Raw genomic sequence first — 19,778 nt, forward strand, 5'->3', positions numbered from 1 at the left:
TTCGGACGACGTAACGCAATTCCTTTTTCTCAAGTATCTACTTGTATGCAACATTTTAAAAAATCAACATACCCCTCCCCCCTTTTTCCAAGCCCCCCAACCCCAATGTTTCGTTACATATTAAATTTATTGAACCATCTGAAGAAAAAATTTAGACAAGACTGTGAGTGAAGCAAAGAAGGAAGTCATATTCCAATTTGAAAATTAACACCCTTTATTTATGTATTTTATTACATAAATTTCTATTTCTGCAGTTTTTTAATGGATGTTGCTATGGATAATATGTCTTTCCGTGGTAACAATTGAAGTCAGCAACACTTGACGATAGTATTTTAAAGTTTGCGTTAGCTTTATGTATATTCTTATCGGTTATAAAATAATTCAGGACATTTAAGCTCTTAAACTGCAATATTCTGCAAATGAAAACTCCGTTTCCAAGGAAAAAATTGGTTGCTATGGTGACAAAACTAAAAAAAATCCCACGCATTTTTCTATTAAATTTGGTAAAGTAGTATCTAAACTTCATAACAACAGTGCTAACTATTCTGTACACATTTGCACTTTTCTGACAAACACCAGAGAATATTTGATAATTTCGCAAAAATCCCAATTTCAGAAAAGTTAAAAATATGCATTTTTTCGCAAAATTTTTCAAAAAATTTACAAATTTGGTTGACATGCAATCTTCACAAAAATGAAGCTTAAACCATGTTCTATCAATGTTACATATGAAAATTAATGAAACATGCATGGTTCTATTCATAATCAGGCTCTGAAATGTGGTGATTTAGCTGATTTTTGAAAGATTTTACTACGCTTAACAACCAAAAAATTGTGTGTCCGTTACCATGGCAACCACTCATATTTTCCCCCTCAAAATTATTTTTTGAGCAGGATTCATTTATTGCTTCTACTAGGCCAATTATAGATAAAATCTGAAACCCCCCATGTATCACACGTATATGGCACTCTGCCTGGTTCTTATAAAGAGCTGTACTTAAATCAAGAGTTCCACACCGTAAAGTTGAAATCATCCATTCAGAAATTTTACGGACGCCATCACGAGTTGGTTGACCGTTATGGAAAAACCGTTTCACAGATGATATCGGGAATGCCCTGCCCTTTTCACGAATGTGACCTACCGAATTAGACTATTTACTTTATTTGTAATAACATAAGCAACACGACGGTTGCCATATTTGGATCTGCTTACCCTTCAGGAGCACCTGATATCACCCCCAGTTTTTAGTGGGGTTGTTGTTGCCATTTCTTTAGTTTTCTATGTTGTGTCTTCTGTACTATTGTTCGTCTGTTAGTCTTTTTCAGTTTTAGCCATGGCGTTGTCAGTTTATTTTCAATTTATGAGTTTGACTCTTCCTCTGGTATCTTTCGTCCCTCTTTTGTAGTTGAAGGCATTGCAATATTTCACTTCTATCGTCTTCTTCTAAAATTACTAACGCCCATAGACTACCCAACTCTATACACATATTAAGACTAATAAAAACCAAACTAAAGTTCAAATTGAATACCTACAAGACTGTGCCATGTGCTTATTTTAATTCACATTATGATACATAATACCATGTCAACAAATTTTAGTCAGTAATTTATAAATACTACTAAAATTAAAAAATTAAATATAACATCAAATAAAATCACATAAGCAAAATAAAAAAAAATAACTGGGAAATACTTCTTATCGAGTCGGCCTAGTCGTGCTGAATGGTTATATCCTACGAAGCGCGGGAATACAAATAACGGTCTATGAGCAGACAACTAGAAGAAACTAATTTCAATCTAAAACTGTTCCTTCAAACGGTTGAAATTTAAAATAAATCAAGGCTGCAGTAATAAAGCGATGTTCAAACCTTGTAAATCGATTAAGACGTCAAATGAGGGCTACAAACAAACATTGAGGGTATCCAACTCACTCCAATAGGAGTGAGACCGAGTGCGTCGAAGATCTCTAAATTATTAAGTCACAGCAAGTACAAATTTTGTGCAAAATAGTGACAATAGGCTGGAAGCAAAAATGTTTATCCTATAACACTGCTATATGTATTGTATATATATACAGAGTCAAGCTCTATGGCCAATGTTTTGTTAGGTAGTGTGTCTCATTCTGTAGCATGGTGTTACTTACACAAATTATTTGTTAGCGGAATATACTTACTCAACGTGTTGAAGCGTAATACGACCGAATCATAGTCAGTCACATCCAGTTCGAAAGAGTCGGAAACACAATTTGATTTGACAGATGTAGGTAATAAATCGATCATTCCAATGCAGAAAAAAAATCTGAATCATGAATTATATCTTTGGTGTTCCAAAACAGAATTCTTTTTTTAATGTTTAAGGGAGGGTGTGGGGGAGGGGGCAGGTCTATAGACTTTTTTGGAAATTTGAGGTTACATGGTTACTAAAGCTTCTACCCAGCAAAGAAAGAAGTGGGTGAAAATTTGATTGGTTACTTAAATTCCAGTGATTATCTTATATGCAATAAAATGTTATGTGAAATGTTGTCTTTAGCATTGAACAGGATAAAACTGTACTCTTACAAGTATTTGTTTAATTGAAACGAAGATAAATTCTGTACATTTTTGTGGAAAAGTACAAATTTAACTAAGACTAATCAGTGGTGTCATTACACATTGAACGTACCTTTCCATTACATTTATCTTTATAATAGGTCGACCTTTCAGACAACAAAAAGAACAACAGAATTGTATTTATTCTTGCAAGTTTCATCTATCGTTTTGCCCCAAAAAAATAGTTCTTAACCGATATGTTCCAATTGTCATAACCATAATCCCGTCTTCTGTTCATTAAATCTGACATCACGAAATAAGACTTACCAATGGACGTGTATCTACATGAGCAACAAAACGACTGTCATATGTGGAGCAGAACGGCCTACCTTCCGTAGCACTTGAGATATGATATTCTGTGACTTCTGTCAACCTTTGCTCTTTCTTTACCACAACTTGTAAAGGCAATATAGATCTAACAATAAATTAGGACTCAGGATTCGGCATGGTAGATAAATATATTATATTATTATACCTCAATTATCATTTTCTATATAAAATAAGTACACAATAGTTTCACTATTTTGCAAATTACAAGCTTTGAACTATTGGACCGGTCAAAAATTTCCAACTATTGGACCTGGGTGAAACTATTTGACCGCAATCGTCGTTATATTTCGCGGAATATTAAATTCAGCTACGTGATTGGAGGATTTTGAAAATAACGCGGGCGTAACGACGTCGTGTTTTATCTATTGTATCTAGTGTAGGGTTGACGCCAGTGCAAGACGTAGCCTAAGCATTTGAACATATCTATAAAGTAAACGTTATGGTTTGGTGTCTTCTTTTTAACATTACGATAGTTGATTTATCACCGTAATTTATTGTCTGTTGTCTTTTTCGATATAATAAAACACTTACTGGCTGGATATTAGTGGAATAGTAAGTTTAGTGTCCCTCGCATACACCTCAGGACAATAGTTGCTCCTCGGGACAATAAACTTACTATTCCACTCATACCCAGTCAATAACTATACAATATAACCCACCCGAGAGTATCCTGGCCCAAACTGGGCAGTTTACATACAAACACTAATGAAATGTAGTATCTGCTCAACGGAGCACTTCTTTATGTTTATAAAACTCATTCAGATGGTTTGTCTAATTAGTAAATATAAATGTTTACTAAACGGTTTCCTTTGTATTTGTTTGTTACTGTGCTTATTTGTGTCACTAACGGTAGTTTTTCATTATGACAAAGCGTCCTTTTAATAGTTCAAGTTAGTTTTACCATTGTAAATGCGTATTCCTTTTTTATATGTATCCTAGTTTGATAATGTAAGGAAATATAATAATTTCAATATTCCGGTTCACACACACATACGCACACATGCATTCACCAAAGATATTTTGTCTATTACGCAATCCTTAATACACAAAAAAACTTACTACATGTACTATACATTATAAGTATTCGAAAGTCTTATTAATTTAGGGTTCTTAATCGTTTTTAGCATGTACTAAATAAGCAATCTTGGATTAAATTTTGAACACAGTGTTTTTCAATATCTTTATTTTCACAAGCACTTTTATGTTTCACAGAAACGTTCACGTTAATACAAATAAGCACATCGTAGTAGCTACCAAGTAAGTTTATCATGATGTTAAAACAATTATTCTTAGTCAATATACAATGAAATATCTTAGAACAAAACAAATAAAAACAATTGGATAATACAATTTTGTGTTTACGTTTTCTTGTCTGTCCAGTATCGTTAATTCTATACTTATAGATTATCGTTGATCATCTCAACGAGATTGAGTTTCTCGCTTGAGTCGGCACAACGAAAGTAAGAAAAGCAATCAAGTTGAGATGACCAATGATAATCTATTTACCACTATTTTAACTATGACGACGTTGTCAATTTCATTAGCAATTTCATTAGCAACGCCACGTACCGCCTTATATTCTAGCGATTATTTTATATTACTCGACTCCACTGAGAAAGGAAATTATCAGTCAGCATGATCAAAGGAAAATTTTGTAAAATTGCGATAAAATCCGATACCTATCAAACTTGGAAGTTGATTGTTGAAATAATCTTCTTCTATGATTTTAAATGTTTTATTTGTTTCCTGAATGTCATCACTGTATCTTTCCCACGTATAAGGTCTGCAGCCTTTTCACCGATCATAATTGAAGGGGAATTCGTATTTCCAGATGTCACGTGCCGCATAACTGAAGCATCAGCAACTCTTAAGTTTGCAATTCCTTTCACCCTAAAGTGGCATTAATGAAAAACAGAAAACATATCTTTAAAAGACATTTAAATACAAAATAAAAAAAATACATTTTAAACAAACAAAACAAATATAAAAAATATTCCAAAGCTAACTAGGAAGCGAGTCATTAACCCTCGGAGGGGGCCACTTCGATACTTAATTGATAGGGTTGTCGCTGGGGTTCTGTTACACCACCCTTTACATATAACTTAGATCTTAAAAATGTGTATCTTTTCATAAATTACGTTGGTATAAATTGTAACCTTTCCCCATATTGGTTGGGTTCCATGTGTTGTGTTGGAAAAGTGGAATATTTAAGGTTAAGATTCTGTGTGTAATGTTTACTTACGGCAAGACTTTTTGCTATGAAAAAAATGACGGCTTTTCATATACAAGTGATTGGAACTTTATCGACCTAGTTATATATTTCAGATAGTTTTCCCCACAGTTTCCCATATTTTCAAGCTGGATAATTATCACCTTGTATATAGGAAGTAGCGCCTATCCCCCCTCCCCCCAACATTAACCCTGGGACAGTGGTTTAACGGCACAACATTAAATCAATAAACACATTTAATGTATTGTTATATGCATTACTCAGAATGTCAAAGCATTCTATAGCTTGCTATGATGTATGGGTTTTGCTAATTTTTTATGACTATATACGGTGACAAATAGTTGCTGACATAAACGTTATATAATTATTGTAATTTATGGTGTCATTACATGTAAAGGTATAACGAACGAGGTGAGATGCATAAATGTTCCAGACCATATGAGTATTTGGACCGTATGGGTTTATTTTAGACAAACATTTATCAAAAAACTTTTATTGAGTATTACAAATTAATAGTATTATAATAATTAGATGAATAAAGTGAATAAGGTAAGTCAAATAATTCTGAATTTAATTGTCTATTTAAATCTTATTGTGGCACTCTCGTTGCCACAAGGAACATCAGCTTTCTTAAATTTACATGTTATGTTTATGTAATATGTTCCTTTGCTTGTTTTGCGACAACATGCAATTTAATTCCTTCTGTTTTCCAATGTGCAGTTTCAATTTTGCATGTCAAAAGTTCTATATCACCCATAACATACCAAGTCAGAGTTCAATATGCCTAATTTACATGCTAGTCTGTACACACTTGCCTCCTTACCAATAATAACACCAACCTTACATCACCCATGCTTTGCTCACAGTAACAAAGCTACCTTTTTCACGTGTTTTTTAATCTTTGCATTATTTTTCAACACTTTTTATGCCCCACCTACGATAGTAGAGGGGCATTATGTTTTCTGGTCTGTGCCTACGTTCGTGCGTTCGTTCGTCCGTCCGTCCGTTCGTCTGTGTGTCCGTTCAGGTTAAAAATGTTGGTCAAGGTAGTTTTTGATGAAGCTGAAGTCAACTTGAAACTTAGTACACTTGTTGCTTATGATATGATCTTTCTAATTTTAAAGCCAAATTAGACTTTTAACCCCAATTTCACGGTCCACTGAACATAGAAAATGAAAGGGGGAGTTTCAGGTTAAAGTTTTTGGTCAAGGTAGTTTTTGATGAAGCTGAAGTCCAAACAACTTGTAACTTAGTACACTTGTTGCTTATGATATGATCTTTCTAATTTTAAAGCCAAATTAGACTTTTACCCCAATTTCACGGTCCACTGTACATAGAAAATGAAAGGGGGAGTTTCAGGTTAAAGTTTTTGGTCAAGGTAGTTTTTGATGAAGCTGAAGTCCAATCAACTTGAAACTTAGTACACCTGTTGCTTGTGATATTATGATCTTTCTAATTTTAAAGCCAAATTAGAGTTTTGACCCCAATTTCACGGTTCACTAAACATAGAAAATGAAAGTGGGAGTTTCAAGTTAAAGTTTTTGGTCAAGGTAGTTTTTGATGAAATTGAAGTCCAATCAACTTGAAACTTTAATAGTACATTTTTCTTATAATTTCAGTCCAGTATCTTCCATATTCTGTCGTGATAATAATTATATACATGTAGAAGTCAAATCTTTGGCGGGTTCCAAATCTATGGCAAATGTGACGTTACAAACGCCAAACAACTCAAATCTATGGCAGATCTTAAATTGCCTCACAATGGAATAACGCAATATTACATGGTCACCGCCACAAACGATTGCGAAGCTCATAGATTAGAACACGATTCCAGATGAAGGTATTATCCTGGATATCAATTTGCGGATGGCTTAAAGGAAGATGTTACCTATTATTCGGAATAGGGGCAAAGTGTGCTGTACCGCCGAAACTAGCGATAATTGATCATCTCAACGAAATTGGATTTCTCGCCTGAGCCGGTACGGCGAAAACAAGCTAGGGCACCACTTTTTGCAGTACCGGATTATTAAAAAAATAGTTATGGTAAATATTTTACTATCTGCAGCTGGTAAAGTTTATTAAGTAAAAGATAAAATTAACGGATATCTATTTGATTTCAATTTTCAACAAATAAAAAAAGATGTATTAACGATCAAAAAAATATTATTGGAAAATTCAAACTGTTCATTTTTATTTTTTTAACTTTTTTTTTTGTTAAGGGACTTACTAGTTGGTCTACAAAATTGGTTAAATATATTTACCATGATTATATAATTTTTTTTTTAATTTTCATGGGGCACAACTTTTCAAGCCTGAAGTCTGTATTGAGGAACTCATCATTTACAAAAATATTTTGGCTGCCATCACGATTTGTTTATAAGCATTATTTCACAAATGTTTATAGACTTGTCGTACATTTCCACTAGTTTCAGACAAGTTATTGATCATATATGCACTGCATTGTTTTCCATTTGCTCAAAATTTGCCATAGATATGGAAACAACACAAATCCGGTATAGATTAGGAAATTAAAAAACTTGCCATAGATTAGGATTTTAAAATATCTGCCATAGATTTGGGGTGGCATGACGTCACATTTGCCATAGATTAGGATCCGTCATAGATTTGGAACCCACCATGGATTTGAGTCCTACATACATAATACTGGAGATTAACTTTTAAATAGTTAAAACGGTACAATTGAACTTTTTATATTAATTCGAGATTTCAGTTATGTTGTAATATACATTTGTATCCAACAAACTTGACAAAATTCTCATAATCTGCGTACGGTCCAAATACTCATATGGTCTGGAACATAAACACTATACGATAAGATCAGAGGAACAGCAATGTCATAAAAAAAAACCAAGAAGGGAACAAAAATATGTCCCTTTTGTTGTACATTTTTGTATAGAGATTCCCATGTGAATCTTAGACATGAATAAATGGAAAAAAAACATCAACTGCTGTTTAAAAACCCTAGTTATTCATATAACATATGTGGCTGTTTTTCAGTTAATTTCCTAGGCATACCTTAGTTTTGAATCCACAACGGCGGTTGTGTCATCTTTGCCGCCCATACGACATGTACATGACGGGTGATATACCGTCACGGCATAGTGACGAATAAGACATTCCCAATAGGTGTCGCTGTCAAACTCTTCCTCATCACAAATGCCTGGAAAATCTACTCTATTCAAGGTTGCATCTAATTCCATAAACGCTTTTGACCTTGCAAGTTCCTGTGTTTTTCGTATTGCTTGAAAGAAAATTAGGAATTTAAATGTAGTTCTAAACATATTTTGATTTTATTTTATGTGCATTTAAACCACTTTGAATACTGTATGATTTTTTGAAATAAACTTATCAACTTATCAAACCTTTTAAATTTGATGCGAAGAAAATAGTCACGTTCGAAATAAACTGGAGCTTGAAATGATAGGCCCAATAAATGAATAGCATATATTTGTGGCGCTAATTGCCACAATTTATTTATATTTCGTTGTTGCTAGATATTTATTCTTCTTATTTCGCTAAATCTTTTTTGAATAGTATAACATAACTATGAACAAAGACCTTTCACCTTCAATAAAAATATCTATATCATGGCGATGAATCAGGTAGTTAGGATCGATTACTGGATGAACAAACGGGTCTTTACTCTTAAGTTTTATTCTACCAGTACTCTTTGGATGCAACAAGATCTGAGTAATGGTAAACTCATTGGTGAATGCCCTTGTCTGTGCCAGCTTTACTACCTACGATAATAATACAAGGATGTGTAAATAATCGAACAAAATATTTTCTTTAAGTAAATCAACAATATTTAAATGATGGTACTACCTTGATGCACACATGATGACTGTTTATAGCTTATTAATTAAATGCTCTTTAGTATTATTCGGTACAGGAGAAGCTGATGAGCAAAAGAAGTATACCATTATTGAAGGTATAACATGCTCAAATTGAAGTTTGATACCACATTACCAAAAGCACCGATTCGTATTTTCTGAGAGAGAAAAGGGGGCTAAAATTGAATACATGACTAGTATGTTTAAACATATACAAGTATTCGGTAACTTGGTGATGAGTGGTTGATGTGAAAATGTATAACACGGTAAAGCATGCTAACATAAAGCTTGATAAGACATATCAAGAAATCCTAGATTCTGAGTCAAATTGTGTCAATAATTTCAATTGAAGGACAGACAGATGATCACACAAACGGACAGACAAACTGACGGAAGGATGGACAAACGGAAATGCAATATACCGATGGAATTATTTTTAACAGTGATTCAGTGGGATTCGACCCATTTGTTTGTTTTGTTTTACTCAATCTGAGGGATATTGCACCTCTAGGTACTTTTTGTTTAATGTTTTTTTTTCTTTTTTAAGTTATGGTTAATACTGCTCTTAAAATCAGTATTATTTGGTATGTAACTAATTGATTCAATCCGTTTGTTTTCTTTTAACTTTGCTTGTAGCTTCATTATAGGAATAACTCATGTGATAAGATTCCAAATTAGAAAAGTATCCTCCAGAGACCAAATAACAGTAGAAGTGAGTCACATTTTACTATGTCACCATACTGTCTACAACAATGAGTATAAACCGATACCACCTTGCAAGCTATATATTCGTTTGACAAATAACACTCACAGAATCATTGTAATTAAGCGGCAAACCATTCTCTAGAAAGGTTTTATCTGATGCAATGCTGAAGAACATTAGTTGGTAGTCGGGATATAATGTCTGCGTGTGTTTTACTCTACTATTATCAAATATTATTGCTTCCATGCCAGAAAAAGAAAATATCCCTACAACAGGAAAGTCAAGGTAATATTATTATTTAAATCGATATTTTAGAGAAGCAATTCCGCTGTTTTTAACATTTTGACAAAATCCAATAGACAACTTTCGAGTTTGATGCATTTCCGTCAAAAACTCTGGTTTCAGTGAACGTCATTCGTGCGTTTAGAGGCATCGTCACTTCTGTTCCAATGTTGAGCAAGTGGTTAGAAAATATTGATGCTATATTGCACGAATTATTCGGCAAATTGAATTCTCATAATTGACAATCAGCACTGTCGTCCCTAGGGAATTGTGATTAAGTGCCCACAGGACAAACATCATTTTTAGTTTATCCTGCACAATGACGACTTTAATAGTGCAGAGATACAGGCGATCTCATCTATCTAGTAAATGACGTCATAAAGGCGTGCATAATTGACGAGTTTTCTCCGGTGACGGACAAACTCGAAAGTGGTCTATTGATTAAGATTGCCACGAATCATGTACATGTAGTAACCACAATTATGACATAACAGAATACGACTCATAAACTGTGTTAACTTGTAATGAGTAACGCTACGGGTGCCACTAATGGAGCATGAACAGTTTAACCTTCTTGAGCACCTTACTTCATAGCGATAGTTTGGTTGGGCTCATGTAGTTCCATGGGTTGATCTTTAGATTTATTCTGTGTTATGTTTTGATAGTTATGTTTTACTTTAGATAGTTCGTCGTTGTCTAAATGTAAAACAAGAACCAATATTAGTTATAACGTAATAAATATTACCTCCTCTTGTTAGAGAATACTGTAACATGTTCCACCAACTCTGTGTAGACTTTACTGAAACACTCATATCTTTATTCGTGTTATATTTCATGAAAAACATAAGATGATCTTCCATATTCTCACCAACGGGTAAATCTGCTTGAACTTCTATCTAAAACAAAGTTCAGCATTCAGCCATTAAACAATTTATCAAACATGATTTCGTAGTTGCAATTTGTAAATCGTGGTTTAAAATGTTATTTCTTGAGAAAAAAAAGGTAAATAAGGTATGCTTGATACATGAAATTTCACAATGACAATTCCAAATATATACGCTTACGAGTGAAAGACATACAATAATGCTCTTTTTTTTTGTCACTCGCAACAACAGAATTACCCTCTGGTATCGTTCGCGCCCTCTCCCTCCATCACTTGCACAACATGTGCTTGTTTTACAGTTCATTCACTCTACAAGAGCTTCTGTTGTGGGCGTTTTTTAATGAAATGCAAACGTCATCATCATTTAGATTGCTGCGTCATTCCAACTGACAGCAACACTATGCCATGCATAGTTATAGTTCCCATTACATATTTTTTAATTGTTGTTAACAAAATGTAAGTGTTTGACACTTAAGCTTATTATGAAATAGGACCCTTACCGGATTTGACATGTTATCGATTATATGATTTATCTTTATAATTTTTGATTTATTTGTTATAATTTGTTCTGCTTCAATTCTTTTTACATGATTTTTTTAAGGAAGGTTCGATAACGAAAAACATGCATTTCGAAAGATGAAACTTTTAGTTTTGTATACAATTTTAAAAAGAGTAAGTACTGACTTGCTTATAAGAATAGATAAAATAGTGTAGCTGATTATTGCTATTGATTTAATTCTTTCCTACATACTTTATACTTCAGTATCAAGTTGATTTATATGTTTTAAAACATCCACAAGGGTGACTGGGGAATATACATGTAAATATGGTCGTTACAGGTCCTCTTCTGACCGGCAGTAACACCCTTGCCAAAGTAAGGCGTCCGTTTTTCTTTGTAGGATGTATCAAGTACGCAGACACGTCCTGTCGGAATGGGGATGTTTAATATGATGCATTGTGTAGAGAGAGTACAACGCTTCTACATTAAGAAATCTTGCAAAAATTCTTTGATGGATCCTAAGATGGCCTGTTGCAAGTCTTAATTTCTGTCCCTATCCAATATACCCGTCAAGGCTTAATCTATGTCCCTATCCAATATACCCGTCAAGGCATAATTTCTGTCCCTATCCAATATACCCGTCAAGAAATAATTTCTTTCCCTATCCAATATACCCGCCAAGGCTTAATTTCTGTCCCTATCCAATATACCCGTCAAGGCTTGATTTTTGTCCCAATCCATGTACCCGCTTTTTCAAGTGACTGTCCAAATTTTACTTTCCTGCAACCCATTTGATCTCTTTTGTTGACCTACCTGTTGCATTTATTGTTAATTTGTTCTCCCCTTTGGGAGTACTAGAAATATTTGCCACTGGACGTTAAGTAACCAACCATCAGCCAATCATGAATACATGAAAACCGATGCAAATATTTATTAATGTAAATTTAGCACCTGCATATACATTTTACCATTGCGTTCATCTATGTATTATCTTTCTCACCTGTATGTAAATGGAACCTCATGTTTTCTTCAGAAGATCTCTGGGTTACGTGTATGTAAATATTATCCTGTGTTTCTCAAGGTGTTCTTTTGATCGTCTTTATATAAGTTTTACCTTTGTGTTTATCCATGTATTCACTACGTCACCTGTGTGTAAATTTTACCTCGTGTTCTTTAAAGTGTTCTCTATGTCATCTATAAATCAATTTTACCTAGTGTCCCTCCATCTTTGTATAGGTCACCTGTATTCCCCTGTGGGTTTTCCGAGCCACTTATTTGTAAGTTTTCCTTCCATCCCTTGAAATTTCTATATTAGTTTACCTGTATCTTAATGTTACCTTGATTTTCAGCAGGTGCTCTCTATGTCCCTTGCATCTGAAGTTCACCTTGTGTCAACCAGGTGTTCTCAAGGTCCTTTATGTTTTTTCAATGTGTTCCTTCGTGTGTTCTCTAAGTCGGATATGTATATTTTACCTTGTATTACTTAATGTGTTCTCAAGGTCTAATATGTAAATTTTACCTTGTGTTCTTCCATATTTTCTTTTAGTCTTATATTTGTATTTTTACCTTGTGTTCCTCCAAGTGGTCTCTAGGTCCTATACCAGAAAGCATTAGAAGTTGTGGTGAGTTTACAGCACCAGCTGATAATATCACTTCTTTACGTGCCAACAATGTCATCTTTTGTCCGTTCTTGATCATTTCTATGCCGATTGCAGTTTTATTTGCTATCAATATCTAAAATTGTGTTTTTAAACGTAGTTTTTTTACTAAAATTTTCTTATGAGTTCATGTAATGACAACACTGGAGAAAAATTACAATTGAAGTTTCATTTTAGATGATTTTAGAAAAGAAAAAAAAATTTAAAAAGAACACGGGGAAAATTTCCCGAGTTTTTCATTCTACTAATGAACTCAAAATCGTTAACTTTTTTTCAGACTTTTTTTAATCCTCGCATTTGCGAAGAAATCTACTTCTTTTTTCCGGTCTTGTTTGCAGGAAACTTTGAATAAATTATATATTTATCAGTTCAGTAAAATATAGGATTGGAACTCAATACCAATTCATTTTTAATAATTGTTTGATATGAAAAATACGTTACCTGATGAAAGCGTTTATTTGTTTACATTTGATATGACGTCATAACTTAAACAACTTCACAACTAAATCCCTAAAAAACAGAACCAAAATCGGAATCGTTACGGTATTTCCGTTCCTTTTATTAACATGTTTGAATTAAAAATAATAATTCATACATCGTCCCCATTCACAGGTAATGCCTGCCTCATATTATAAGTGAACAGGAAACCTGTATCAATATTAGCCTCCAATATCTTTCTACTTTACTAAAATATCGGATATGTTTATACTATCATGTGCTGATAGCTATACTCTGCACAACTTCTAACAGGATAGAAAATCAGGTTTATATAGTACTTCAATATAAACTAGTTAATAGTAGTATCTGTAAAGTTTACATACCTTTGTAACGAAGGAGTGTGTACTGATATGTAGGTTTGATCTGTTTATAATCGGTCTGATATAGGCTGTAGAAGTGCTGAATCTCTCACCTCCAAAAATGTTTGCCTGGACATACGAAAAACCTTCATGAATAAATAATACAGTAACTAATAATTGATAAATAAAAAATAGTTAATAAAGTTTTATACTGATTTCTCAAGGAATTCATGCAATAGAACATAAATCGTTATAACTGAACATGTATATACCAAGAACATGACAGAGATGTAAAAAGAAATTGCGGGACTTTGTATGTGATGCATTTCAAATGTTCACGTCATATGCAAAGGTGTGCAGAACTTATATAGAATCATATTACCAATCATGTCCTCTCCGTTTTGGTCTACAACTTTGTAACCGAGTTCCTCTGCTGCCCGTTGATAAATGTTGGACAGAGGTGTTACCTTGGATTCGGTTATTGGAAGATATCCACCAGTTGAATGGTAAGCTGAAATTTTTAAATATGCTGACTTTACTTAGATAATATTTCCATTCTTACTAGAATTGAACATCTAATTTAGGTCATAGCTTCAAATTAAGTCATTGCATGACCTTCGCTGTGAGACAGTGAAGTTATAGTCTATCAAAACTAGAACTTACTGTTTATTTCGATGCTACACTAAACGTCAACCTTCGATCATTCAAATGATAATAATGATTGACAGGTTGATCAAGTTGATCAAGTTCAAATATTGACATCGTTCATGCTTACAATTGGTCAATTACACGCTTTTTTTCGAAATAAGTTATTAACAATTTTGATGAACAAAGAAAAAGAAGGAAATTTCTTAACAAAAGTATGGTGATACTTACTAGAATTAGTCAGTTGCTTAATTTTCATATCTTCTATTTTCATGAAGTATGGAAGAACATCTGTATAACTCCATCCATCGGCACCCTCTGTCTCCCATTGATCATAGTCATGGCGACTTCCTCTTATATAAACCATGTGATTAATACTGCTAGTTCCACCTAATACTCGGCCACGTGGCCAGTAACTCCTCTGGAAAATAAAACATAATGTAATTAAGTAAGCAGCTGCAAATGACGTAATAGGTATCTAAATATTTTTAACTTATCCACATTTGATATAGACAAATTTCTGACTAAACGATTAGACTGTGAGATGACTACGACGACTACGACGACAATGATGATTAAGATATTGGTTGCTGCTAGTGCTGCTGCTAATGGCGATGACGAAAAAGAGGTAGAGGAGGACAACGAGGAAAAATACGATGATTGTGATGATGATGATTATTACTATTTACCTGTTCTTTCATTGCTTTACACGATGCCTTTTGAGGAACAGTATAATATGACCAGTCAATATCTGTCTTCTGAAGAAGAGATGTTGCCAACGGAACTTTTATGTAGTCATGGTCAAGTTCAGAACCTCCTGCCTCAAGCAATAGAACTGTAACATTGTCATCTTCTGATAGTCTGTTGGCGATTACCGCTCCAGCCGAACCGGCCCCCAATGTATAAATAATACTTATAAGTTGTTATAGAATATTTTTTAGACAAAACTTGTATATCTACACATACTAAATGTTCATCATAATAACAGACATACGTTTTGTCCATAAAAAGGACGAATATTGAACATTTACTTCGTGAAAATTCATTTAAGCAGACAGGCAAAACGATATACATTGTAGCGATATTTTACCTATTTATCGAGCTTTTGTAGACACATATTAATCAGGTTTTTTTATTGCTTTTCCGTTTTCGATTGCTTTTACTGATCTGTTGGGGTTGTTTTGTTCTTGTCTATCTAAATCTCATCACTAGTCACAAAGTCCTTTTCTCTCTTGTAATATTTTTTATATTGTAAATCTAATATTTCATGCCTTGTTTTTTTATTTTTTGTTTATTGATTTTAATAGTAACGTTGATTTTTATTCATCTGTAATCCTTAGATATCCTGTACCGTGGTCTTATTTGTAATGTTCCCAATTGTCTCCTATTGACGATTATGACATTTTTTAATTGAGTGCGAATTTTCAAAACGGTTTGTGCTAGCATAGCAGGAGATTGTTACTCTATCGAGAAAACCGGTTTCGCTCCTTTTGGATTTCAGGCGATTTACTCTTTGTTTTGCTTGGTAACCTTGATGTGTCTTTTTTCCTCGGTTTGCGTAATTTGAACATCGGTAAATGACTATCGCCTTATGTACTCCAATAGTTTATGACACGCAATAAGTTTTGAGTGTATTACTTGTGCACAACTGAAAGAATAAACACGTTTTGTAACTTCTTTTATGGTCGTTCACTTTTTGTATAGATTATATCGTTGGTTTCCTGTTTGAATTGTCATTTTAGGAATTTTGTTATGGCTTGCTGTTCGGTTCGAGCAAAAAATCTGTGTTAAAGACCTATGATGGTTTACTTTTAACAAATTGTGACTTGGATTGAGAGTTGTTTCATCGGCACTAATACCACATCATCATATATCTATGCTATTGTTTCCGGGTTTTTTTTCTTATGAATATGTCTTAATAAAATGAAATATTAACAACCATTTCTTTCTGTCGTGCATCCGAAACTATTTTTTAGATTACAATGACATGTTACCTTGTATATATGTATAATTAAAACTCCTACCTATTATATAGTCATACGAACTATTCAGTGTGACTTTTAGGACGACATCTGGATCGAATAAATCTTGGCGAAAAAACAATGTAGTAACTATCCCAAAGCATAGTGTTAAGAGTCTCGAAATCATTTTGAAGAAATGATATATATTTAAAGTGGGTTAAAAAAAAACAATAAAATAGTGATCCAAATAAAACAACACTTAAACAGTATATCGATATACTGATAAATACTCGAGTGTCATTTCCTATCAAATTTAGTCAGATCCGTACATCTATTATACTTAGTATATATAATTGTTAGATGAGTGAGAAACATATATTATAGAAGCTTCATTTTTCCCTTTAAAGAATCTGTCGAAAAAAATAGGTTCAGCAATCTTTTCAGAGTAAATAACTTCTTGTTCCAAATTTTCTAAGTTCTTGAATCTGGTTCTACAACTTTTAAATATCCGAATGGAAATGCTATGAATATGCTCAAACATCAAGACTAAGACTACTATCGTTTGAACAAAATTAAGAATATCCTGGGAAAGTATTTATAGAATTAGAGCCTTTTTTATTATCATTTTTTTAATTCATTGGCTTTTTTTCTGACCAAAGACCTACTATTATGAAAATAATTTTAAAAGCATTTTAAAAATTCACTTCAAATATGCCTTATGGTCCTTAACTGATTTAATATTCTCTCCTCTTTGGAGATGTTGTGTATTTAGAAAGACGTTGAGTGAATATGCCATACACATGTTAGTGATATAATTAAAAGCAGAAATGGAAATATACAAAAGACGAATAAACGTTGTCAATGTATATCTTGTGTTTATCAGCAAATTTTCAGTGTCCAGACAATAGTGAATAGTAAATCAAGGAAAACATAGGCTCTTTTAATTTGCTGAATAATGACCATCAATCTAGTATATAGGTCCAGGAAAGTCAAACCACATGTGTAAATAAAGTAAGCATTAAAAAGAGGCATCATGCAGTTTGCAATATGAACGAAAGGACTGTAACAGAAATATCTGCCCTATCATTCAATATAAATAAATGAGACCTACGGTGCAGTCTGGTATATCCGCGCACCTAAGACTTATGACTTCACTTCATTCAACTATTGGATAATTTTGTGTGAACACATTCATAATATACTTTTATTTCATAAAATCTTCTGTTTGTATGGTTTCATCCTCTGGATTTTGTGTAATGTGTGTCCAAAATTAGGGAAGCCCCTGTTCTGACAGTTCCTCCAATGTCCGGTGATTTCGCGCATGCCTTCCAAAACTAGCTTATTTGGAATAAAGGAAAGATTTTATATTACGAAATATAGCTCAGTTTGTACCAAACACACTTCTTAGGATGCAGAGCAAAAATTATTTCAATCTAATATTAATTTGACGTAAATAAAACTAATTTTATCTGATGATGTAATTTTTTTAATGGAAATTGGCTAAATATGGTAAATCATGGGATTTCAATTATTAATTAATTCTTGAACTTATCAATTTTATTCTTTTTTATCCCTTCGGAAGGATAAAACAATAACAAGAACGGTTTTGTATGTGCTACTGTGTTGATATGACGAAATCAGCTAATGCGCGATAACAAGGGCGGCGCAGACACCGGGGACTCCACTTTAAGTTATGACATATCTATATACAGTATGTAAATGAGAGACGAAAGATACCAAAGGTGCATTCAAGGTCACAAGTTTATAAAGGTCGGAATATAAAAAAATTTAATCAATTAATTAAAAACTATCAATGATCTGCCATGACCAAATGAAAAAAAAAACGATATGACATAAGACAACTACGGACGAGTTTTCATAATTCATACAGACAAATAAAGATATGACAGGGTTACACTAGTCATTTAACGGTTAATGAACATAAAATCAAAGGACAAAAAGTCAAGTCGAAAGTCACAATTTTGTTAGAAATTAACTTCTAAGAACACAAATTAACAAATAATTCATTGACAATTTTTTAATATATAAGATCTGGTCTTGAAATCTTCAGTTTTTATTACAAATAATCATTTTACATTCTACTATATATTTGTTTTATTAGCTTTGATAATAATCAAGCAAAGGCACCATCAAGCCATTTAAGTACCAAACAACATTGACTTAGCAATAATTTGATAAAAAAAGACATTATTAATATTTATCAAATATATTTCCTGGTAAATGTTTTCAATTTGCTTACCTTTCCCAGGTACAAGTAGCCATATTTTGTATCTATACTTCTATTTTCTTTTCTTTGACGTATGCAAAAGAAGCACCTACAAAACCTCTATTGGAGCCTTCATTCCATAGGATTAAAAAACTTGGTGTCGTTTGAATTGATTTGATAGTTTTAAAAAACCTATTTATTGTTTTTCAATTAACTATTATAAGTAGATAGATATAGGAAGATGTGTTATGAGTGCAAATGAGACAACTCTCCCTCAAAGTAACAATTTTTGAAAGTAAAGCATTAGAGGTCAAGGTCCTTCAACACGAAGCCTTCGCTAACACCGAACGGCAAGTTATGAAGGGTCCCATAATTATCAGTGTAAAACCATTCAAACGGGAGAAGCAACGGTCTAATCTATATAAAAACGAAAAACAAAAAACACTTATGAACCGCATAAACAGACGACAACCACTAAACATCAGATTCCTAACTTATGACAGGTGCAAACAATTGCAGCGGGATTAAACGTTTTAATGGTACCAAACCTTCTCTCTTTTCTGAAACAATAGTATCACAACATATATAGAAAGACACACTGTAAAATATCAATTGAAATAATTTATTATCATTGTTGCGAAATAGGACAATTCTTATTTCTAGACCCTCTTTTAAAACTGTCTCAAATGGACAAATATTTAGGTCCTCAATGCTCTTCAACTTCGTACTTTGGCCTTTTTAACTTTTTTGGATTCGAGTGTCACTGATGAGTCTTTTGTAGACTAAACGCGCGTCTGGCGTATATACAAAATTTAGTCCTGGTATTTATAATGAGTTTATTTACTGTTTTAAAATGTTTTATGATTCAAAACACATAGTTTGTTTTACCCTAGGCATACGTTTCCTGGATCCGTAAATGGCACACATTTTGTGATTGTATGAAATCTATGCTTATCAACTTGAGTATTTGATTTGACCGTTATACTATTCTGAATAGAGCGCCATTAATGAGTCTTTTGTAGAGCAACGCGCTTCTGGGGTACCAAATTAACGCCTGTTCTTTTTTTTTTTTTTTTTGTATTATGAAAACGAACCAGTTTTCAATAAACAAACATTGTAGA

The 19,778-nt window shown here is 33.1% G+C and overlaps 1 protein-coding gene across 1 annotated transcript; it reads right to left on the minus strand.

Annotated features, from left to right (window-relative positions):
• Positions 1–4,084: 4,084 nt before the first annotated feature.
• On the minus strand, positions 4,085–16,682 carry LOC139493288 (glucose dehydrogenase [FAD, quinone]-like). Its single transcript, XM_071281533.1, has 10 exons — positions 15,159–16,682; positions 14,701–14,890; positions 14,207–14,335; positions 13,849–13,970; positions 12,936–13,103; positions 10,733–10,883; positions 9,814–9,971; positions 8,735–8,909; positions 8,185–8,410; positions 4,085–4,808 (listed from the first exon to the last, which is right to left on the minus strand). The coding sequence occupies exons 1-10, from the start codon at positions 15,168–15,170 to the stop codon at positions 4,637–4,639; spliced, it is 1,503 nt and encodes a 500-aa protein (XP_071137634.1). The 5' UTR covers positions 15,171–16,682; the 3' UTR covers positions 4,085–4,636.
• Positions 16,683–19,778: the final 3,096 nt, after the last annotated feature.

This window comes from Mytilus edulis, chromosome 10, assembly GCF_963676685.1.
Source record: "Mytilus edulis chromosome 10, xbMytEdul2.2, whole genome shotgun sequence".
In the NCBI taxonomy this organism is placed as follows: Eukaryota; Metazoa; Mollusca; class Bivalvia; order Mytilida; family Mytilidae; genus Mytilus; species Mytilus edulis.